Source organism: Ceratina calcarata, unplaced genomic scaffold (genome assembly GCF_001652005.2).
Source record: "Ceratina calcarata isolate Rehan_Ccalc_2016 unplaced genomic scaffold, ASM165200v1 scaffold180.2, whole genome shotgun sequence".
NCBI classification, from domain to species: Eukaryota; Metazoa; Arthropoda; class Insecta; order Hymenoptera; family Apidae; genus Ceratina; species Ceratina calcarata.
In genome coordinates this window covers 120608-145120 of record NW_017139431.1, presented here as the reverse complement: position 1 = coordinate 145120, position 24513 = coordinate 120608, and the positions used below count along the sequence as shown (strand labels likewise).

Genomic DNA, 24513 nt, shown 5'->3' with positions numbered 1-24513 from the left:
CACGCTGCTCGCGTGCCGTTTGCACGCCGCACGCATTTGTTCGCACGGAACAGAACGCGACACGCGAACACACGGCTGGCTCTATGAGCCGATCCATACCCGGCAGCCTCGGTTATCCGGGTTAACTGCACTCTGAACGCAATTTATACTCATCGCGATGCACGTCCATCCGCGATCACTATAGCGTAACCCGCGAGCGTTTCGCGTGTATAATATGTGTACCCACCACCACCGCCGTCCGACTGTTCGGCTATACGCGTGCGAAACGAAATCAATGTTAAATTCGTCGGCCTCGCGTATTTTTTCTATCTCTATCCGAGACTAAATGAAATTTCAAAAATTGAATTTTTACTTGCACAAATTTATAGAATTTCATGTTTCCGTGGGTGTTTCGTATTAAATATTTGACACTAGAGCTACCAACGGGAGTCAAAATGACTTGTTTGATATTTCTTATAATCAGTACTCATTTTTAGTACATTTGGTTTCTTAAAATTTTTTACGATTTTTTCTAAAATGTGCAAATAACTAATTTTGTAAAATAGTTTCCTTTGTTTCTTTGTTTATGTAAAATTTTATGCAGTATACCTCCTCTATACGTATACCGAGATGAGTCATTTTGACCACGGAACGTAGACTGAAAGCGGAATTATTTTGAAAATTATTGTTATTAAACCATTATTATTATCATCATCAGTTTATTATTCAATTTTCACTCATAAAAACATAAAAATTGCTGTCTTTTCTTATGACTTATTAATTTGAAAAACAAGTCATTTGGACCCTTTCGGTAGAAGTGGGTATACGTCAATCATCAGTAGTTCTAGTGTTAATCTTGTATATCGAACTGGCCGCTTATTTTATGTCAGGGCAGCGGACCCCGCATAGTTGGCTTATTATCGGCTAACTAAGTTGGGACAAGTTTAACCACTCGGTTCGAGGGTTAATCAAAGTTTTTGCGCCCATTTACATGGAGCAGTTATTTCAACCAATTCCATTTAAAGCGAATTATTCCGTTGCAAATAAAGTTTCATAGTCGGCCGCCATATCGGTATTCCGAGTAAACATTCCCCTTTCCGAATCATCACCGTAATTTGTCCGCAGGCTAGGTGGACGGGCAAGTATCCCAAACTATCAGTAAGTGGAGAAGAGAATGAAATCTAACGAACCGTCGTCACGCCGCGGAGAGACGGCCAGCCGGAAATAAAAAGCGTATTTTCATGTCCTCGGCAAAAAACTGAAAGATATTAGGTCGACCCCGTAACTTCACTAATTGCTGCCGAAATTGCGTCTAATTGACGGGCAGACGCTTCATCAGCATTACCGGGAAATTCTCTGCACCGGATTGCTCTACGGGGTGCGTTTCGCTCGAAGGGACACGATCGAGTCTTGTTATAATATAAAACCTGGAGAACGTCGTAAACCGTGATATAGAGCTCTCAGTAAAAACTCACAGATAAAAAGTTAAGAGGAAGAAAGAAAAATTGTACGTTTTCAAAAGCTAGTAAACAAGAAAAAGTGCAGTGTAAATGTTTATTCTTCAAAAGTATTATAATAAATCTAGTAGATATTAAGTAAACTCAAAAATACCAGCGTTTATCTCATTATCAACCTTTAAAAATGCTTTTAGTATCAATTGTTCGCGTTTGATGAAAACGATTTGTCTTAAAATCTCTGAATCTCCAAACCAGGATTTGGTTTTCAAATATGATCTTGCCATAGCTGTAGTTACGAGAACATTGCGAGATGTTCAACTTGCAATTTTTGTCCCGTGTTACTTTCAGCTCGAGAACGATGACAAGGAGCCAACATTCTTGTCAGTTACCGAGAAACCGTGGATTTCCTTCTGCTGTTTCAGCAGATCGTGCTCCGCGTTGCGTTACAACACTCTCCCTACGAGTTCCTGTCGACCTCGAGTTCTGCCGGTCGTAAGTCACTCCTCCCTCGAGTCCCTCTGATCTCTTTCGGGGTCGAGCACCTACCTACCCATCCTCAACGATTCGTCGCGTTCCGTTATCACCTTCTTCGCCGGCTCGACGCTGCGTCGTGAGACACTCGTGGGATACCGGGTGCACTCGTGTCCCGCCTACGACATCGGCAGGCCAAGAGAAACACAGTGGTCGTGCGAAAGGAAACGTTCGACGTGTCCTGACTTTGACGTTTCAAGTTCAGGTCGCGAATGCTTCCAGAGGAAGCATGCAAACCATCTAATATAATCACACGTTCCTCTCGATTACAAGCCTGAAATTGTGTCCTCCATAACCAGCACACAACCAGAAAATTATATCATTATGAAGTTTTAACGAATCTCAATCCTTTTTATCAAATGCGTATCTAGTTGTTCCTCAATCACGTATTAATCGTTAACTTAATCCGTTTAAAAAGTGAACAAGGTACTTCAGCTAATATTTTAAAACACGGTGAATAGCACGAGGTCAACTATTTGTCGATGTTGGCAACGAGCGTGCTAATATTCAAAACGCAAGTGGCTCAGTTCTCTAAGGAAATCACCGTGAAAACGAAATGGTTAACTTGCGTGTCGCGCAACCTAAACAGTACTGGGACGAATGTAAATCTTTGCATCGCGTCCAGGCTCTTGCAGTTTAACGACATCGAACTGAGGAGGGGGGAAAAAATCACGCAGAGCGCCACGAAGTCCTCCGATCGGATGGAAATTTCTATTTTTTCTGAGAGTAAACCGATTAATAGAGGCGGAACGGGGGTCGTTTTATTCCTGTCATCGCGTCGCATTGCCTTTCTTTTTTCAGCCGGCGCTTCCCGCGCAAAATCAATACCGGATTCGCAATTTATTCGTTCCGACGCGAACGCAACAGATGCGAGAGCCAACAGTCGCGCCGAAGAAGTAAAGCGGTTTAAGCGGAAACATTTTGTCCGACCAGGAAAGCGGAAGGGAAGCAAAACGGATATATGTGCCGTACGTGTACATACGTACGTACGCGGTGTATCTAAAACAACCAGCTCGGAGGAGATGGTATTCTATTTAACTCGAGCTCCAGCCGAAGTTCCATGAACATAGAATCACGAGGACTTCCCGGTTCTAACTCACAGTCACCCGTTTATTCGCGAGAAAAACAGTTTTCCGAGAATACCTTTTAAGTTCTATTACCTTCGCCTCCCGAATGCGACGTTAAAAATACTCTCCTGCCCATCTCTTTCTTCTCTTTCTCGATACCGTGCGTTCCGAAACCGTTTTAAGCGTTAGAAAATAGTCTTGCCGTTACCAAGTTTATCGCAGCTAACAGACGGGAGAAGTTTTAAAAAGTCGTCGCCTGTTCGGCAAGGAACCGTGTGCATTACATTATGCTTATGCTTACATTACAACATGGCTCGCTGTTCATACTCGACTTATGTTATTTTGCCATCATTTTTCGTATGTATCGAAACGAATCGAAAAATCATCTAGATCAGAGGTGGGGAGCGTGCGGCCTCCTTTTACGGTTTCAAATATTATTTATACTTTAATGTATTCAATTACTTTCAAGCAAGAAACAATTAAATGCAAATATCCTACTAATTTAAATTTTCCACGGGACTTTAAAATTATTTTACATATTATTGTTATGTTAGGTATTTATAATTTATTTATATTATATTTATTTGAAGTGGTATTTAAATATGTGGTTGTTTATTAAAATTTAAAAATGCATAACGCATAAATATATACATAGTTCTTAAGTTGCTGTAAGCTTGTTGTTTATCTGTGTTTCGCGATACATGATTGATGAAAATCGAGTTTTATTTCATAATTGATTAAAACTTTTCAAAATTTTATCAAAGTCAGTAAGCCTGCCATACCATAGATGCTTCAATGAAATTTTAAAAAATCTTAATCAACAATGAAAAATAAGACGTTTGAAAATATATCTTCGATTTTCATCAATCATGTATCACGAAACACAAAGATATGCAATAAGCAGTTGAGAACTAAGTACTGAGTACTGAGAACTAAAAACGACTATAAATTCGAGCCCTAAACAAATAAAAATACCAACAGTGACATATAAAAAATTATAGCGATCTCCTTTATTACTGCCTAATTCAAATGTGGCCTCTAATGGTAAAAAGGTTCCCCACCTCTGGTCTACATATTACGACTGTGAAATCCAGATTATTCAAAAGAATAAAAATATGTCTCCTTTATTTCTACATAAATCCATAAACAATTTATGCGAAATTCAAAAGCGTTCTGACACTTATGGTAGCTACGTACATCAGAACAGTGTAGCGAAGCGTCTGCCGAATAGATCAGAGGCGGCGAATTTCCCGGCACGGTTTGTCGGACCCGTTCGTTCTAACGAGACCTCGTTCAGGCTTGATTTAATTTTCCGCGAGAGCCTTTTGGCGAAAGGCTCGCAATCACCGGATGATATTCAGACAACTCTTATAAGAGGGACGGTCGGCCAAACGATACCGTGACGGACGTGACTCGCAAGACGGAAAGTACGTCGATCGATTCGTCGCGATATAAAATATTGCGCCGAGGTCCATTGTGCCACGAAACATCGCGCTGCGTTTGGAGAGAATAACGTGGAATCGTATCGCGATGACGGAGCGATAGTATGAAGCATAAAGAAATACGGGCACGTTCGTAACAAAAGTCGCCGTTCTTATCGCCCTTTACGTACGCCATTAACTGTTTCCGTGCGTCGCTCGTCGCGATCCAAGTGCAGTCTATTGCCAAGCGCCGGTAGTATTTTTGGAACGACTATGCATCCCATTACTTGGGAAATTCTTGGCAAAGTAATTTAATGTCAGCGAGTCGTGCCCGGGCACGCAATCTTAATCAATTTCACGGAGCGGGTACCTGCTCGACACATTCTAACGAAAACATCCGCAATGCTCGTACGGTTGTCGAAATACCAGAATCCATGTGCAGAGACACGGTTTGTCCCAATCTGCATTTACATCCGATTACTCCATCGACGTGATACAGCAAAGGGTTACTTATTCGACTCTCTTTGCAAGAAGGCCACCGTTTACACCCAAGCGGAATTTATTTTCCTCGAACTACGGAGAATTCCTATATTGGCCCTCCCATGCCGTCAATTAATTCGAGGGCCTTGACACGGAATGCTCGATTATGTGCAGGCGTGGACTCTTAACCCCCGCACTGACATCGACATGCCATTTTTTATACCACTACCAACAATACCGCCAGCCAGCATTGCTAAACGAGTAATTACATTTGGCATAGAAAATTCACACTAATATTGGAATGTATGGCAAAAGTGGAGTGAATATAATTTTCATCGGTTCGTATCAAAATACAGGAAATACCGTTCGCATAAAACAAAGTTTTGACTTATCCAACAATTTCCTTGGCAGAGCGATAGTTAACACGAGTTTTATATCCGACCTATACTCGCGTTAGCTCGAAAGCCTTGGGACAAAGTTGCGGAGTGAAATACGAACAGAAAAGTTCGCGCTGCTTCCAAATGCATTCGCGCTTGACTCCGCGGATCTCTGCGGAGATGACGCGTTTCCGCATTCGTGGCCCGTGGCACCGATCTAATATAAAAAAAAAAAACTAATGTAAAATGTATTTGAATGTACGCGGATGGAACGAGCATAAGCACGGCGTGGCGGATTCTAACGAGATCTTGTCGAGGCCTGATTTAATTTTCAGGACGCGGACGCATTCGACTGATAATGCTTGCTCCGCTGCCGACGAGAACTGCAGCTGCTGCTGGCATCGTCGGTTGTTTCTTAAAAAAAAAAGGAACGTGGAACCTCGTGCGGCTCTTTCGAATGCATCAAATAATTAACATAATTAATTCCTCATTCGTCTTACAGTTGTCTAATTTAATTTAACTCTTATATTTCCGTCGTGACGCAATAGTCAAAGATTTATACGATGAATAATATTTTATTAAACGTTAATAAGGAAATGATATTTCATGTTCGTTTACAGACATAAAACTTTGAAGAAAAAATGTATGCGATAATTTTAGCTACCCAAGTATTTCATAAATGAATAATTATGAACTACGTGCAATGATCGGACGTTATTAATTTATTAGTTACGTTAATTACGTACAGCTAATTATAATCGAGCCTATCAAATTATCGCATGTCATCGAGCCCGCTAATCCGTCATATTTGCTTTAATTCGCATGGTACGCGACGAGAGGACAAATTACCAAGCGTCAAAAGCTCCAGCGAATTATCTATGCGAACCAAGATTTATTGCCCCCTGCCATATAGTATATATACGTACGTACTACGTACCACTACTTTCCCCGAGTCTCTGAAGGCTCGTTACGCTATCCCGGTCGCATCTAAATGCGCCGGCCAGCGCAGCGTTTGCATTCAAAGCAAGATCTAAAGTCGGAAGCGTGTTTACATGTGCCTCCGCGTAAAGCCGGCTAAGTGGACCAGCCGAGTGACCAGTCCTAACGAGGCCTCGTTTGCGGCATGATCTAATTTTCCAGATGCCGCGGCATTCGACAGAAGCTTCGTTCGCTCGGCCGTGGTCGTAGATCGTCGAGGAAACCTCGTCGAAACGTAGAGGATAAAAGGAGTTGGGCCATGGGTGCGAATCGGAAGAAAGTGAATACCAGATAGAACACTCTTTCTCTCTCTCTCTCTCTCCAACAAACGGATCAGACTCCGACCGGATCAGCGCAATTTAAGAGCCGCAGAGTCTGCCGCGCTCGTGCACAAACTTAATCCGACCGATGCACGGAATTCAGAATGACGGAGACTGTCCCCCCTGTATATCCATCCAGAGAAATGGGGTTTCTCCAACGAGCGTCTCCGCCGGAATACCGGGACCAGACTTTACAACCGGATATTTGTTTTTCCGGCTTGAATGCTGAACACCACGACGAATGAAGTATTCATAACGAAAGGGACGACATGCACCGTGGAAAAGAGAACCGTTCCTTTTACCAGAAAGTTAATTGGACGGAGCTGAAAGAAGCCAAACTCCCCCCGGTACCTTTTTTCCGTCATCGTTTCCCAACTACACGATTAATTTCACCCACGCGACGTCTCGTCAACTTTAGATTAATCAAGTATTTAAACCATCAGTTGAAATTTAGAAGACAACCGAACACGTCGAGAGGTTCTTATATTTTACAACAGAGAAATAGATTATTAATATCGACGATCGGAAATAGAAGAGCCGAAGACATTTCAATAGATGTCCCGGGCTATGATGGAAGATTGCTCGAGGCATTAGTTAAATCCGAGCCTCTCCCGCCTCTTTTGCGGCTGAATTATGAATCGAATGGAAACGAGAAAATACACGGACGCTGAAGAAAGGGAGGCCGGATCGTCAGCCAGATATTGGACAGATGTCGACGTTGAATGTGCAAATGTACGAACGAAAACCGGAGCAGAAACTGGAACGTGAATCAAGAACAGTGACGACACACCGACGACGACGGTGGTAGGTGCATGCAACCGTGCTTGCATGCTCGTAATCCGCACACAAACCGCGACGTATGCTTCTTGACGTCTACTAATACGCGCGGCGTTGTACAATTCCGCGGAAACCTCGGCGCGCACCGAAGAAGCAATTACCAAAGCTTTAAATGACGCGAATAATTGGAGAGAAACCTCTTTCGTCTCGATCCGTTCCGTTCGCCGCGGCTTTTACCAGTCGAACGGAAGGAAAGTAGGAGAAAGAGCGAAGGGAAAGAAACTCTTAACGATCCCCAGAGTGCCGTAGCGGCGAGCTATCGTGGAATAAGTTGATTGTTCGCGAACAAGGGAAGCGCCGTACTACAATAATTCTTCTCTGTGAGGCTATAACGCGTCATAAAACTACACCGATTCCGATGAAACTAATTTTACAACTACTCACCGCCCCCTTCCTCCCTCTCTCTCTCTCTCTCTTGCTCCGTTAAATCCGTAAGTGAAATTTGCGTTGCCCGCGGCTGTTTCTCGTTCGATCGGTCCTTAAAAAGAGATAAACGAGAAGAACGGTGCCATCAGTGGTCCATACCTTATTTCGTCGACTCGATTTCACGAATTGTATTCTATTCGTCATCGATCGGCTGCGATTGAAGACCGGGAAATTAAAGCACCCGCGGGGACTTGTGAATCTGCACCAATTCCCCTTGAACTGTACCATTCAATTATCGAGTAACCGGAAAGCATGCTGACTCTGGCAAACTACTACTACTACTACTACTACCCCATTGTACCGTTGCATCGTAAAATCCGGCAAACGGCACGTTCCCGTTGCGTTCCTGCGACCCGTCGCTTACCATTTTCCACCCCCACCTTCCTTCGACTTATTCTCGGTTTTCGTCCTCCGTCTCGCACCCCAACCCTTCGTGCGCGTATGTACCTCAGATACGCGTTTCTTCTTCCCTTCACTCTTCGTCGGCCTTTCCTCGTCTCACCGCCACCGCTTTGACCCAACGTACACACGTGCATGCACATACCCGCGTGCTACATATACATGCATGCACGTACGTCTGGTATGCATGTACGCGATCGTGCACTAGATTCGTGGCTTCCGTGTTTCCAAGATTCCGTCACTGTTTATGCGCCGCGCATACCGCAACGATCATGCTATATATACTTGCGGCCGATATTCACGAAAACACGAGAACAACGCAAAAGGGAAAAAGATTAAATGGCTGATAGCGGCAGCCCTGTATTGCTCGAAGGGGAAATTGAAATACCGTTCATTACGCCAGGAGCATGGTTCTTTTTTTAGTGTCCGATCGGTCCAATTAATAAATTTTCAACGAGCCGTTCGATAAGGAGGAGGATATTAAGTATCGATCGGCACGAGAGCTCTTCGAACGGGGCTGCCGGGACTTTCTTCTGCATAGTTTAAAGAGAGGTTGCCATTAGACCGCTAAAACGCAATAAAAGCATGAACGTGCTTTATTCTCGCGCAACCTGGACCCGGAAATTAATGGGCCACCGGCTTTCCGTCGGTTGAGAAACTTTTCGGCAGATCGTCGGAAAGGGAAACAAGCGTGTTTCCAAAAACACGACCCCGTAACGGACCGAGAGAAGTCATTAACGCGACACTGGGACCGAAGTTGCAAGCCAGAGAATACCTAGCCCGCTGCGGAATACTCTCTCGGGGACTTTTCAACTCCGTCCATAAATCGTTAGTCCGAAATTCGCTTGGGATTCATACGGACGACTCGTAATTTTCAGGCTAGCATCATCTCCGGTTCGAGCTTCAGCGGTTGCAACGCAGGAAAAGGTCAATTGAATTGTAAACCGATCCGGAATTTGCGATCTACGCGACGCGACGAGCACGGTACACAATTGATTGCTTTTCCAAATAACGACAAGTCAAAGATATATGGCACACTATTTACAAGGAGAGGGTCAGGGTGACAGAAAACTGATTTTCTTGAAAGTTGCAAAATTTCTAGATCTGGACCCCAAACTCAATCTCGCAAAATAATAGTGCGCACCTCTCAAGATTTTACAAGAAAATCAAATTTGAAAATTGTGCTAGTTTTATAGTATAAACAGTTCGCGTTAAGGACTGAACAATGAGCCGAAAAATACTAAAAATCAGGAGGATAGTGGATCGATTTTTTGCCCAATATCCAGAAATAAAAAACATGGATTTTCTGTTTAAAAAATAAAAATATCTATATACTAGCACAAATTACTCAATTTCTTGTTTAAAAATATGATAAGTATTGATATTAAAAAAAGATATAAAAAAAGTACTTGTAGCGAGACTCGATTCAGTACCCCTCCTGATTTCTAGCATTTCTCGGCTCATTGTTCAGTCCTTAACGCGAACGGCTTATATAGAACTAGAACAATTTTCAAATTTGATTTTCTGGAAAATCTTGAGAGGTACGCGCTATTACTTTGCTAGATTGTGTTTGGGGTCGAGATCTACAAATTCTGCAACTTCCAAGAAAATCCGTTTCCCTTCACCCTAATTCTCTCCTTGTTAGACTACAATAACATTATTCTGCGACTAAACTGTACAAATACCAGCTCGTTACCGTTAATGATTCTACAAATTCTTTTGTAAAGCGTTACTACTAGTGACGATAACTGACCATTGTATAACTAAGTTCCATTGTTTCAATCTTGAATTGTGAGAAAAATTTCCTTTATACTCATTGTACGCTCAAATACGTTCTCGTCGCAGCATGTATGGGTTCCGTTTTTCATTGCCGAATAAAGAGTGGGCTTCGGCAGGGGACCTAGTCGTTTACAAGGCTCGATGCCGCCACTTTTCCCCCAACGAAGCAGTTTGCGACACGCGGCATTATGCATTCCGTAACTTTCTGAAACGGTTCAACGTGCAACAACGCGGCTTTGCGCGCTTTAACAAATAATACCGGCCGGTTACTGCTCTCGCGAACGTGTCCCGCGATACGTTTGCCCCATGAAAATTTAATACGTCCTGATGTATTAAAGGAACAAGCTTTCGGAGTTCTCACGGAACTATGATAACGAGGCTCCCCTGCCCGTGCCACGTCGCGTCGTCGCCGCGAACGTTTTATCATACATTGAGTTTAACCTAAGTACTTTTCGAACTCGAATTCCCTGACGTTCAAATACGCTTACTGATCAGCCTCGCAGACATATTAAAAAAGTTTCTCCCTTAGAATTCGCTACCTACCATTTTGAATCGGAATCCACCCTATCAATGCATCGTTTAATTAGAAAATTCCACGTCTCGACCAACAGACTTCACTTTCTCGGTATCAATAATTTGCCCTGCATACTACGTTATATGTATATGAATATCTACTCGCTCAGCCGAGTGAGTTAAATCAAGATAAAGCTTTGGTACAATTCTAACTTGTTCGTCGCAATTATACTGTATTTTGCGAGTATCGCGATTTACACACATGGCGCGATATTCCAAAGTACATGAATGGTTAATCCACGTCGCACACGCGAGCCAGCACGGAGTGCATACTTTCCGTTCTTTCATTCATCAAGCAAGAAGATAACGGAAATCTCGAATTAATAACACCCTCGAGAATGTCAATTTTCTCATTCACACGTTCCTCGAATTCTCGTCGAGTCCATCCGTTTCGAGTAAAGCGGCAATGACGACGACGACGACGACGACGATGACGTCGCGAACATTTTACAATATAATCGTGTGACCGCGTGGAGAATCACTCGCGAGAAAGCACCGGATTCTCGGTGAGGAGAGGAAGAGGGAAGGAGGGGATGCGAATGAAAAAAAAAGTGGAAAGCCAGGGTGAAAGAAAAGAGAAGAGGTGGTCTGAGTGGACTGCCGTCGGCACTCGCGGATGTTATAGTGGCACTCGCTTCCACCCCGTTCGCGAGGCCGACTGCAAGCCGGCAGTCTCGTCTCGAGTGTCCCACGGAAATCACGGCACAAACGACGACGACCCGCGTTTCGTCCATGTTCTTGGCTACCCTCATCCTCTTCGTACTCTCTTATCACCGCTAGTCTCAGCTCTGTTACTTTGACTCCACCGGCGAAACTTCCTTTGACGCGATCGCCTAATAAAACATCTCCGGGAAAAGAATAATACACCGACGCTTCGCGCCTCGTTTCACAGCGTCACACGAGTCTTTCCGCCCGGTTCTAACGACGAAAGAGCAAAGTACACCTATAAAATCCCAAGCAAAAGGTCTCTGTTGATGCAAATCCAACGATAATTATAACTCGTCAGAAAAATAAATTCCATTAATATTTTCTGCGTCTTTTGCATAGCTGCAAAAATATATTATGCAATTGAAAACAGTAAACCGCCTGATGTATACGTGTTCGTTTATATGATCCCGTTTACCACGAACCATTGCTCACCTCTGGACAACGCGAACTATGTTTGACGAAGAACACGTTTGCTAATCATGGAACAACGAGGAGGAGCGAGTTCTATTTTCGACGCTCCATTTGCGTCTCAAATGATACGATAACAGTAGCAGCGCGCGTGCTATCGCGGCGTTACAACATCCAACGATCGCGTTGTTACAAGTGTGTATTCCCGGGGTGTGTGTAGTACTTTCATCGTGACTGACAACGAAGATGATCATTCATTTCGTCGCTACCAGACGCACACGAGTGTGCCCGTGTGCTCGAACGGAGCACCGGGGATCGGGGATGCGCATGAAACGGCCGAGAGAATGAAACGCGCAACCTGTCTCTCGGGCTACCTTATGTGTCATGTATAATATGTAAATAACGTTGTATACTAACTAGAACCGTCTTCCGCTTTTCCCTTCTCACCGAGGCGCGATCGATGTTCTACAACACGGTTCTTATATCCACGAGAGAAAGAGTAAGGCAATAGGTAGATAGGTACGTGTCTGCCGACTATTTCGGCTTGACTAATGGCCAGGGAGAGAGAAAAACCAGGCCCGTGCTCTCGCGTTTGCCCTTTCTTTTGACTTATTACCATCGCATCATCGCGGATGCTGCCGGCGTAGACCCTCTCTCATTGTTAGCTACTCACGGTCCTTTTCCACCACGCGAAAACCCAACCGAGTGTAGGTGGAATTACTCTTCCATATTCCCAGGCGATCCCGGGTAACTTTTCGAAAGCTGCAAGACGCGCGCCGCCGGAAGAGAAGAGTCCCCTGTGATCCGCGTCAACTTTCGCAATTGAAATTGCGCGAGTCCTTCCAGTCGCGATCGCGTCGAGGGAAACGCCCCGCTCGATGTTCGCCGGGTTAGCCTCGAAGTCGAAGCACGACCTAATCGTACCGGTAATTCGTCGCGTTTATTGTTCAACAGACAGGACAAGTTAACCGAGGAGGCTCTGCAAGAAATAGCCAGCAACTTCCCTCGTATACCTGTCCCGCGTCGCGTTGCTCGCCAACTTCGAGGGCACGGTAACAAGATAATGTACATGCCGTTCGCGTGTTTCAAGACGCTACGGTCTGTTCCGCATTACCGCGATTAATTGAGTTACAACCTATGCGCTCGTTGTTATTATTAATTAATACGGCTATTAATTAAGCGACCGGAGCAGGTGACGACCGATCGAACTTTCTAACCCGAACTCGTACAGACTCGCGCGAACAATGTACCTATATACATAGAACAAGTCGTCTATGTGAATTGTCGCGTTATTTATTCGCGGGAACAGCAATTGAATTTATTATACGGTGAAAAGCGGAGAGAGAAGGGAGGATCGATCTTTTGGAATTATGCTCGGATGGAAGAGAAGCAAGGCGAAACACAGGGATAATACCGATAGGGTGCCGTGGAGGAAGCCGAGCGAGAGTTGTTGTCTCGCGGCGGGTGTTAACGTCGAACTTCGGGGCGACGTTAACGAGATAATATACAGGCCGTGCACGTCTATGGAGCTGCAAGCCTGTAATTCGTATCACCGGTAAGCGCACTGCACCGAGTAACTCGGTTACCAGCGCACCGGTGTACGTACACACGCGGGATGAGGACGCGACACCCGAAACTACGATTCGGTGTCGCTGACACCGGCAACAAACGAGATCAAATTGACGCGTTTCAACAGACCCCGTGCGACACGTTTGTTATCGCTCATGCTAACTAACAAAAAGACGACGTTTCTAAGCGTTTTATCGGAAGTTATACAGAAATCGATAAAAAGAAAATTATGAAAGATATTCAAGCTATAATTCCTTTGCCAGAGTTGAAAAATTCTGTTCCGCTGAACCTGTTCCTGGTTAAACTATCATTATTTTTCTGCGACAGGAAAGTGCAAACGTACGAAAGCTACGAGCCGCGACAAGGAAATACACTAACGCGGTAAGCTCCTACGTTGATGGAAAACGACACCGTGAACTGTAATCACAGCAGCGTGACTGATACGTCGTCGTTCGAGGCACTTTGAAATTTTCGCGCGGAAAGACGGAACCGAAGGTACCCCGAGCGGAACGCATCAAAATGTGATCTGGCTCGGAACGTTACCGCAAACACTGCCACCTGATATCGGGAGTGGATCTATAGCCGCAAAACTGGTATGGTTAATCACGGTACTCGAGCTCGAATTTAATATCGTATTATGCTCACACGTGAAGATATCCAATGGTTATTCGCATATTCAATGAGTCAGGTAGAATTTTCAAGAGATCCCGTGTAAAACGGAACAACGAGGCGCAATGGAACGAAAATCGTACTAATCGGTAACGGACACTCCTCCCTCCTATTAACGACCGCGCAAAAGGATATCGACGTTGCAAATCAGATTTCTGTCGACGCGCTTCGTTGCATACACGGTTCGTGCCGAGCATATCGGGATTTTTTGAAATCGCATTTACTCGCGGACGAATGGACCCGGAATTTCGTGGGAAAATCTGCGGCCAGAATTCCACTACGTTACGGATTAACACGGCTAACTTCTCTGTGGCTGTCCGTCATGCTAGAATGACGGTGACTGCCACGAGTTCGGAACTTCGATTCCTCCGAGCGATACGGCCAAGCGGAAATCATGCGTTGCGCGATTCAAAGTAGCTTGACTCAGTTCGTCTGATAACATTCACGGGGAACAGCGTGCAGCTATCTTGGTTGCAGCGGATTTAACGCCGCTAGCTAATACGCGAGACTCTCTCCGAGGCTTGTTCGAGGCTTGATCAGACAGTCCCTGGGCTAAACGCAACCCGATTACGACGTCTAACATACACAGGTCGTCTAGCGATTGCCCTAGCAACCGCAGGCTTATTCCTACCGATCTCCCGTCGATTCGGCTACGGATTCGGCATTGCGAAGACAAGCAGTAGGTTTATTTCAGGAAAATAGGGAAATCTGCACATTTAAGCTTGCTCGTTAATCAATAATAAACCGCTCTGTGGTCGATCGCTGTCCCCTGCGACCCAGATTCGTTTCGAGCTTCTATGCAGTCGTGCGTGTACACGACTAGTCAAGTGCGATCGATTCCAATGCTATAAGACGCTTTAACTTAAGTCTCTCAAAGAGAGTGTGTATATGTACGGTCGAATAGAACGAAGCATCGCGTGGCGTGACGAGTTCAGATACCCTTAGTATCTTCGATCTACACAGTCTTATCCGAAAGTAATGAGACTGATTGATGTTCGGATTGCACAACTGCTCTTGAGAGGTGCATCGTTAATGACGCGTCATAAATATTGTAATCTCTACCATGAAAGCGTTTACTGCATTGCAGTTTCAACAAGCAGATCTTTCGAGAATATTTCTGTACCTGTTACTCGATTTTAATTCACTTATCCTTCACGTTTATTTATTCAAAACCTATTAAAAACGTAGGGCAAAATCAGATTGAAGCAATTATAATTTCAAGAAGTTCTAACACAATTAACAAGTTCAAGCTTTTCGACTTATACTTATTAAATTCTTTAAACATTAATAACGAGTTGAAACTTTCTTTGAATGCGGAACGCAATCATAACTATTACACAAAGTCAATGATAAGCGGATGTCAATCTTGCTGAAAAAGCAGTCAGTCTCGTTATTTGTGGATCAAACCACGTGTACCTACTAGCATTTCTCAAATCTGTATGTACAAAAATAACAACATCGCGCCAGTTTTTCCGTTCGGAAAATGAACGGGATTCAGCGTGCCCTTTAGCAGCAGCGAGCTTTACGTGGAACGAGTATATTTTAAGTGTATTTTAATGCGGACGCTCTTAATTTCGATAGACCGCGAACGTCGTGAAAGAGGTACTTTCAATCTGGCACAGATATTCCGCGGAATATATAGCCTCGGGTATCCGTAACAAACGATTGCCTCTTGCGGCCAATCGATTCGTTCTCGAATCTGTCACAGAACATCCATTCAATATTCCCCGCGATTTCATTTCTGTTACCAGAAACCGAAACACACGGGTCGGCTTTCAGCTTAAATCAATTCCGAACAGAAAACGTACGTTGTACACGTGTTTCTTTTGCCTGCGGGGAATTAACTGTGAAAATGGCAATGCGGACTTTTGGTCGAACACGTTTGTTTGACAAAATTTAAAACTGTTCTATTTTAATTAGTTTCGTTTGAAACGAAACTGTCCTTACAATGAATCACCGCACATGAAATAATACATAAATGTGTATCAGTTTCGCGTGAGTGAAACGGTACCTTGCGAACTTCCTCATTCGGGTATGCGATGTACATGCGTGAATACACGCATGCATACGACAAAGGGAAGAGTGACGCGAGTGGACTGTGCAGGGCTTAGAGGTTCTCCGGAGATCCGCGGTGGATGCTTCAGGTGTACCGTGAATGGCGCAACCGTGCTTCCGCACGAGAATTTTGTTGGGAATGTGTATATGTACGTAGCTGCTGTATACGTGCGCTCTTGTAGCTTGCAATGCGCGGACGAAAGTAGCGTCGGTGTAATTTCACAGCCGTCGCGTCGCAGGCACGAGGAAATGCATTCTTTCGTCTGGATTTCTCAGAGAGAACCGTGGCTACGTATCTGTTCGGGCTCGAGATCGGCGGCAAAACGCATAGGGAAACGACGAGATTGAACAGCAAATCTTTTTTTTTTCGTCTACTATCACATTCGGTTTTACCACTACACATGGACTGTATCCTCTCTCTCTCTCTCTCTCTCTCTCTCTCTCTTTCAACGATCAAAGAGTCTATCGAGGATCGATTCCACCGATTTGTGGTGGTTTTTAATCTCGACATCGACAGTTAGGCTAAAATACTAAACGCTCCCGGCACGTGATATCGAACTCGTGACATCGAACTCTGGGATTTAAACTTCGAATCGAAGCCTGTTACGTCCCCGGGTGCATTAATCATCGCGGGACAACCGTAAAGTTTACACGAGCGCGATCGCGTGCCCGTGATTCCGCTCCGAAACGGGATGAACCGCTCTCCACACCTGTGATTCTTGCACGCGAGGACGCGATACGGGAGGATGGAAATCGATAAGTAAACACGGGCACGGGTACCGGGCACGATACAGAAGTTAATTCGATTAGGCGAAACGTGGATACCAGATCAAACGTGGTTTAGATCCTCGATAACAAGCTCCGGTTGCGCATACGAAACGGTGGGATCGCGGCGCTTGTTCGCGATGACCGCGCGAATCCAAGACACGGGAACGGGACCGTTTACATGACAAGCACGGAAAGAGTGTTTCAATGTCTGATACTCGCGTTCGTCGATTGGAATATGCTCGGCTATTTGGCTATATCTCGTGCCCGGCTGCAGCGGCGATCGATTTCAAATAAAGCGGAAAAGGCGAAGAGACTCGCTATTATATTTGACTTTCGGCTTTCCTCCCACGTTCGCCAGGTACCCTCGATTTCACCGAGCTTCATCGTACCTACGAGCTGATTCAAAGGTTTTCGCTGGTTTCGCAAAGCCTGGCTCACAGCCACGGCGTTCAAAACGGTACCTATCCGTTCTTGAATCTTGCGATACAACGGTGCATCGAAAGAGAGCATTTCCCTGAGCCCGCGGATAAAACTGGTTTCGAGAAACAGTTCCCATGGAGTACCATATGTTCCGACAATATCGCCGGGGAAAAGAAGAAAATTTTCAGTTCCACCGGCTGGAACAGCAGCAGCTGTTCATATTATCGTAGCGGGTGGATTTCGCGTATGGATGGAAGTGGGCTTCGGCTAAGAATAAAAACCGAGAGGACAAAGCGGCCACTGCTGCCGTACAACACCTGCTCCTACTCGCATCCGAGGGATATGCTGTCTCTCAACAGGGTTTCCGAGTAGCTTGCCAGAACCCTTGGCTCGCCTCACCTTGGCTATCCATCCACTGCCTACCTACCTACCTTTTTCCCCTTTCCCGGGTCCCTGTTCCTTCGAGTTCGTTACAAGGGTCGATGTACCTGGCACCAGAAACCCCGTAAAATCGTTCGGCTTCGTTGCCAAAACGACCTACCGTGCATCGCGAAATCTTAAAAGGAACCGATCATGACCACCGACAGCTGATCAAACGTCCCCATATATTTCTTGTTTCTACGTAGAATGATCAGCATATAAATGTGCAGAACTTTTGTTGGAAAGAAAGAGAATGATCGTCGTACTTCACTATACACGTTCTTTTATTCTATCCATCTGTGTTAAAAATGATTTCTCCCAGATTTAGAAGAGCAATATAAAGTTTGAGCAACCGAGAGAAGTGGGGGGATAAAATATCGCTAAAAGCTGGTGAAACTCTTATGAAGGTGAATGGAGGATCGTTTCACACCGAGGCGAGGGTCGAAGATAAGCGGATCCCCCTAATTATTTCAAGCACTTTAAAGTTTGATGCGACTAGCTGCCGCCATGACTGGGAACAACGGTGAACGCCGTCATAAACTAGAGTTTGGAAGTGAAAGTTGACCGACGATGGCGAGGATGGACGAGTTAGAAATGGGTAACAAAGATAACAGATCAGTGCTTGCTTTCCCGCGCAGGACATTCTCGATTCATCTCGAGGACCACGATAGCGGAATAACAGCGCCGCGCCGCACCTGCGAGTAGATCTTTGTTAAACTTTAAATAAGGAAAACTCGCGTGAATTTTATTTGACACCTGATGAATGTGCTCGTCCCGTGAAAAGGTAATGAGAATTCTTGGATCGTGCGCGAGTCAAGTATGAAGCATCGTTCGTACGGATAATGAAACAAAAAGAGAGCGTCGGAGGGTGGATCAACTGGAACCGCTGGTCGTAGACACCTAGGAAACGTTCTCGAAGAGTTAGGCGAATACGTCGCGGAAAGCTTTTTGAAACAATTTTTAATAAAAGGACGCGCGACGTGTATATGCGACAACGTTACTGTCCCGCAGGCAGTCTCATATCTTTTATATCGCGTGCCCGTGGACAAAGTGAAACAATTTGTATCATGAAACTGCGGATCCTCGAATCGAGTAACCATGAAACGGATACGATGAAGAAGATAAATACGTTGAATACGTCCCATAGAGAGATACAAAGGCACGACGAACGTGAATAAACGTGAATAAAATGCATCAAATAATAGTTCCGTTCAACGATGAATAATGCATGGTACAATCTCGAGACGATGGAAGAGGGACCGAAAGTCAAATATGCGGTATAGAACGCGGCGCAACCAGTAATTGATTCGTTACGAGTCCGTAAACGTTCGATGAATGAAAACTAATATCTAACGAAACAAGAAGAGGCAGAAGCTTATCTTCGAACGGGGCGCGGAGGTCCATGAAACGGAGAAGCGGGAGGGGGGAGGGCCATTGAAAAGAATCGAGATTACAATTTCCTCCGACGTACTGGCGCTTACGGCGATGAGAGACTCAGTGTGTATGTAAGCGCGAATGAAATCAACCGGGTTACTTGTAGCGGCATCGAGCTCATTTTCGAGTGTTGAAAATGAACTTGAACGGTGCTTTAACGTTCAAGCAGAATAGGTAAGCGTTTCCGGCCGATAGATTTCAACATCGTCTCGGATGAAACTGTTGTACGACACGAGATCACTCGAGTCGGTTTCATGTAACATCTTTTTACTCGATCGTCTCGATGTCTAAAAGTTGTGTATCTCTCATCTACCGCGGAACGAACGAGAAAAAAAGACCGATTGAAAAGCCACGCGCAACTGGCGAAAACTTAATTTTCATCCGACGCTGGTTCTCCCGGTAGCGCGCACGAAACGATGAAATAAACCGCGAAAAACCGGAAATGCTTCTCGTTTGCACCTATTGAAAAATACGAGAAGGGGGGCGGGGCAACCGTCCCAGATACACTCTGCATCTAACAATTTTTTCCGCTCGTCTCTCCGTATTTAAAAACGAACTCGCCTCACCCCGCGACTCTGTAGATCACTGGGGGGGAACTTCGAACTTTTCTACTCTCATTTTTCGCTCGCGGATTTCTCTAAATCAGACGTGGCGCTATCAAAGGCAGAGCTTTTAACGGGCGCCCAGCCGGGCTCGGGCGAACACAGAAGAGGAGCGTTGCGATGCTTCCATTTACGGACAAAGTGCCGCTGGGAGAAAGCGCTTCCGAGCTGCTGTGGCGCCCGTCCCGGGCACGGGAAAGATCCGATCGTTTTGGAAATCGAGCGATAGAATTCCGATCGATCGGGCACGAAGTAATTACAGCAAAACCGTCGCGACGCAAGGCGACGCTCGTCGATGCAAAGTACGTGAGGAGCGGCTTTACGATGCTACTCTACGACCGTCACGATCGTAAATGAGATTCGACAGTCGCCGATAGTCAACTCCCCACGTCCCCCCACGGTTCGGTCGAACCTTACGCACGGATGCACCGACGGGGCCCCGTCGAGAAAATAAAGGAGGGTATACACGTACGTGCACCGGGGTGGCACGGACCGAAGATACGGCTGGAAAGGACAGACAGCGGGGGAACGATGGCCGATTACGAGTAAAACCGGCTGCGAGAATGAAAGAGTGGAAGTAGCGGCAGGAAGATGAAGGAGCTTCACGATGGAAAAGAGAAATTTCCTTCGGACTTGACGTCGCGTTGAAACAGAATGTTGTAACGCACCGGAGAGCCTGATAGATCGATGATTCATATCGAAGCAAGATAACGGAGGAAAAGAGCAGAATAACGAAGGGATGCGAAGGTTAAAGAAGGACGGGAAGAGAAGTCTTTCCCCATGTTCCCTTCGCCTCATCGCTGAGAATTTCAGACATCTGGCGCTATATCGCAATGTCCCAAATCCCCTTAGTATCGCAGCGTCGTTTACGCGGTGGCGCCTGCCCCATGAGGTCTCCGGTAGAAGTAAAAGCAAACAAGTTCTTCCTTGTAATCGGGGCCAAGAAGAGAACGACGTGGACAGAAGAGGAATCGCGTTTCAGGACGTACATACCGGTTTCTCTAACAATATTTTCTTACGACACGCTCTGCCCGATTCGTGGAATCGGAGCTCGCTCATTCGCGTTCGGTGTCTTGCTACGCTCCAAAAACGGAGTATCCGGTGGTTAAGAACGAAAGTGGCATCGTATCTCCCTCTCTACGATGTCTGAATGAATCGAGAGAGACTCAACCATGGCACAGATACGACGCACTTACTCAGCGTGCCGCACGTGCCTGTTGTGCATACGTAATGCGTATTGACACGTCGAGTGACAGCACGCGGACCAAGTCACGCTGCGAACCACTCATCGAATCGATACACTGAGAACACATTAGGGGAATAGGTAGATACACCGATTTCGGTGCAGTGCGGTGCGGCGCTTGATCAAATCGAAGGAGGAAACCAAGTCGCGGACGTGCGACAACGGAGACGGATGAAAGGTTAAAAACATTTCAGACTCACCGGCAATGGCGACGAATAGGAAGAATATCCACATATCCATGAGTATGCCGGTGAGGCGTAACTGGAAGTAGTTGGCTGCGTACGCGCGTTTGTCCATCACGCTCTAGGATGCATGGTTGAGTCTAGTTGATATCAGATGATCTGCCGACGATTCTCGATCTCCGAATCGGCAAGCCGACGCGACACACGGAGTAACACTCACTGTCCGCGTAAATCGAGGCTCGCGTGTCACCAGCACGAAAGGATAGTCGATGAAACAACGAGACCCGTGCCTCGGTCTCGTGTCCACGACGTCTAGCCACCACGGAACGTGTCCTGACACTGTCCTTCGGAGCCCGGCGTTCTACGAATCTCCCACGGAGCAGGCTCGCATCGTTCAAGCGTTCACGCGGAGGAGGAGGAGGCGGATCGCGGCGCGATATCTTTTCGGGTAAACGCGACGCAACGAGATCCGATGCCGTGTGTTCTCCTCGCACGCGTGTCCTCCGCTTTTATCGTACGTGTGTTATGCCTCTCGCGTGCGCGCGTACACGTATCATCCGCGTCTGTTCGCGAAACGGAGCCACGACGAGAAAATAGATCCCGGCCGGTCTCGCTCGTCCGGTTCCGGCTTTCTGCTCGGGTCTCGCGAGCGAATATTACGTTTACGTTCGAAAGACACACGAATCCGTACTTGAGCGAGAGAGTCTCGCCGCTTCCGAGTGACGGCGTGCACGAGTGTTACGGGGCGACCGTCGTCGTGTGCTCTCACCACCGCGTTGCCCGGAGTATTGACCGACTCGGCTCGGCTCGGCTCGGCTCGACACACGGTGCGCCGCTCTGCGGCTCCGCGACCAGGCGAGGAGAGGACGCGGAGGGGGCATCCCCGGCTATGCATACGGCTAGGACCACCACCATCACATAAACGCGTGCGACCCTACCGTGCTGAAGCTGCGCGCGCACTCCAGCTGACTATGCCCACGGCTTCCTCGGAAGACCTATACTTATGTTCCTTGCCAATTCAACGATTCGATGGGCCTTGGATCTCCATCCCTTTATTTTAGTTTTTGTTTTAACCCCCCTGTCCCAAGACCTGTCGCGTATTTCTTTGGTAACACGGTGTATTCCTCGGCGAGTAAACAATCCTCCTCGCAAGCTTACTTCTTACTCGATTCACGCACAATTCCACTTTTTGCTCGCGTTCGAGCGACGCGCGGATCGAGCCGTCTCTCGATAAGCTAACGAGTCGCGTAAAACCGTATTGGTTGCTCGTGAATCGAATAAAACCGTTTCTCTTCGAAGAAAACCGATCGTTCGTTTCACGGAACCCCACTAGAGATTACTCCGATATGTGCTTGATAAGGCCGCGATTCACGATCGCGGAAACGTTCCCCGGTCTTAACTCGATAAATACCCGACGTAAAAATGGACAACGACCTCATCAGGGACTGATAGAGGGGCTCGTAATAGAGAAAATGACTCGCAGTATGAAGCCCGATTATATGTATAAACAATGGCAAAGCAAACGGAGTGGCGGTGCATGGTACAAACTGTAATGAAACATGCCGCGATATCACGATAACGCATTATCACCCGGCTGAACAAGTGTTCTTCGTACGAGAGAGAAAAGTTCACTGTCAACGAGACAACAGTCGCGTCGCTATTCTCATTAAGTGCCGTCGTTGCCGGCGCTAAAAGCGAATGAAATCTCATTGTTAAATATTTAAGCAGAAGATAAACGGAATCACGAACGCGTTGTTAAGAGATACTCCCTCTGCTCTTGCAATCTCTCACCGTTTCAAATATAGTGTACTTTTAAAGTACGGTACCACATTTCCGCCAAACAACCGCGTCTTATGTTTACCGGGATACGCTCTCGGAGAATACGAGAGAACCTTAACGTACGGTCGTCGAACGTTGACATAGGCAAATCCAACGAAACACATTGTAAACGTCTGACGGTAGTTTTATTCGACGATCGATACTCGATACCGTATCGTCTATCGCGCGGAGATTCGATCTCGAGAACAGCACGACGCCTTCCGGACTTAAGAAAGAGATCTGTAGGATGGATAAGGATCTGGCGAGTCGAGATCCAGCAGGTTGTTCCACGTGGAACGTGAAATTCGTCCGGAACGATCAACTCCTGGACAAAACGAGGCTTTCCTCGACGTTCTCGAGGATAGAATTCTCGGGCTTGAATGGAAGCGTACAAAGAAATGATCGTTCCTATGATTTTATCTTCATGAAGCTATTCGAACCGTAAGGTTTCTGTCCCCGCGACAATGGCACCGAGTTCGTAGTTACTCGCACGTCGCACGCGACCCACCGAACCCAGTCTAACAACCGACCTCGAAGCGCGCAGCGGGGCGTCTTTTGTTTAAGCGACGCGTTTATTAATTAATTGTATACCACCCGGCTGGAGGCGTTGCGCGTTTGACAGTCAAATGCCTTTTATTTCTGCCTCTAAATGGAGTGGCACTCCGGGACGCATCCTTTGATCTATGACCAAGGGACCGTTTTGTTACGAGCGGATCTGAAGAAACGCAATATCCGCACACAATATTACTTGCCGTACACAGCCAATGAGACGAGGCATCGTTCTCCAGTGCTTCCAATTACATGACCCATGTTATTGCTTGTACTTGACGAAACGGACGAATCTCGTTCAAGTTGCAGGAATTCCTCTAACTTGCTCCGGATATAACTCCGGTTACCTGACTACCGTTTCATGTTAGAATTAATTCAATTGATTTTAGTCAGAAAACTCATTTTGGTCCAATATACTATTTATAAAGGGTGAGGCAGTAACTATTGCCACCTACAATAACTTCGAAAGTATGATAGTAACAGAAAAGTTTTCGAAACAAAAGATGCATGGGACAACAATGAACAAACTTTGAAGTCGATTTTCACGAAAACGGATCTCCGGATGAAAATATGTTATACCAAAATATTTTATTTTTTAACGTAGAATCAACCCCTGCCCGATTGTACCACGATTTCCGGCCCACCCTGTATTACACATAATTTTACATTCGGATTTGTCGAAAATGGAATTTGATATTAATAGAAAAAGTATGTGTTTCAGGTTTTATTCACTGAGTCTTTTCGAGTTGGTTACGATACCCTGTTAACTGCTAAGTCAAATAATACAGCAAATGTACAGCACGTGGTTCTATTAAAAAACATTTTGGAGATCTAAAGAGATATCACGCGACGCGAGTACAATGGGCTTCGAATAATAAATCGGGCTGCGCTACATGGTGCAGCTGCAACGATTCGGACGTCTCTGAACGCTGTAATACTTCGATTTACATTAATGGACCTACCATGTCAATAGGTCGATTCGTTTCATGCTACGGTCCGCAATGATCGATCGAATCGACGGATAAATGTTAATGAACGCCGGAG

At 45.9% G+C, this 24513-nt stretch overlaps 1 protein-coding gene across 3 annotated transcripts in view; it reads right to left on the bottom strand.

The window, feature by feature from the left end:
• dtn (transmembrane protein 132C dtn) overlaps nucleotides 1-21902 on the bottom strand; it is a 70154-nt gene extending 48252 nt beyond the window's left edge. For 2 of the 3 annotated variants that reach the window (XM_018037951.2, XM_018037952.2), the window contains exon 1: nucleotides 21121-21901. In XM_018037951.2, coding sequence (XP_017893440.1) covers nucleotides 21121-21217 — 97 coding nt within the window. In that variant the 5' untranslated portion in view covers nucleotides 21218-21901. Of the gene's footprint in view, nucleotides 1-21120 lie in introns of all 3 variants that reach the window. The other variant, XM_026810982.1, reaches the window with a different exon arrangement.
• Between the last annotated feature and the right edge of the window lie 2611 nt (nucleotides 21903-24513).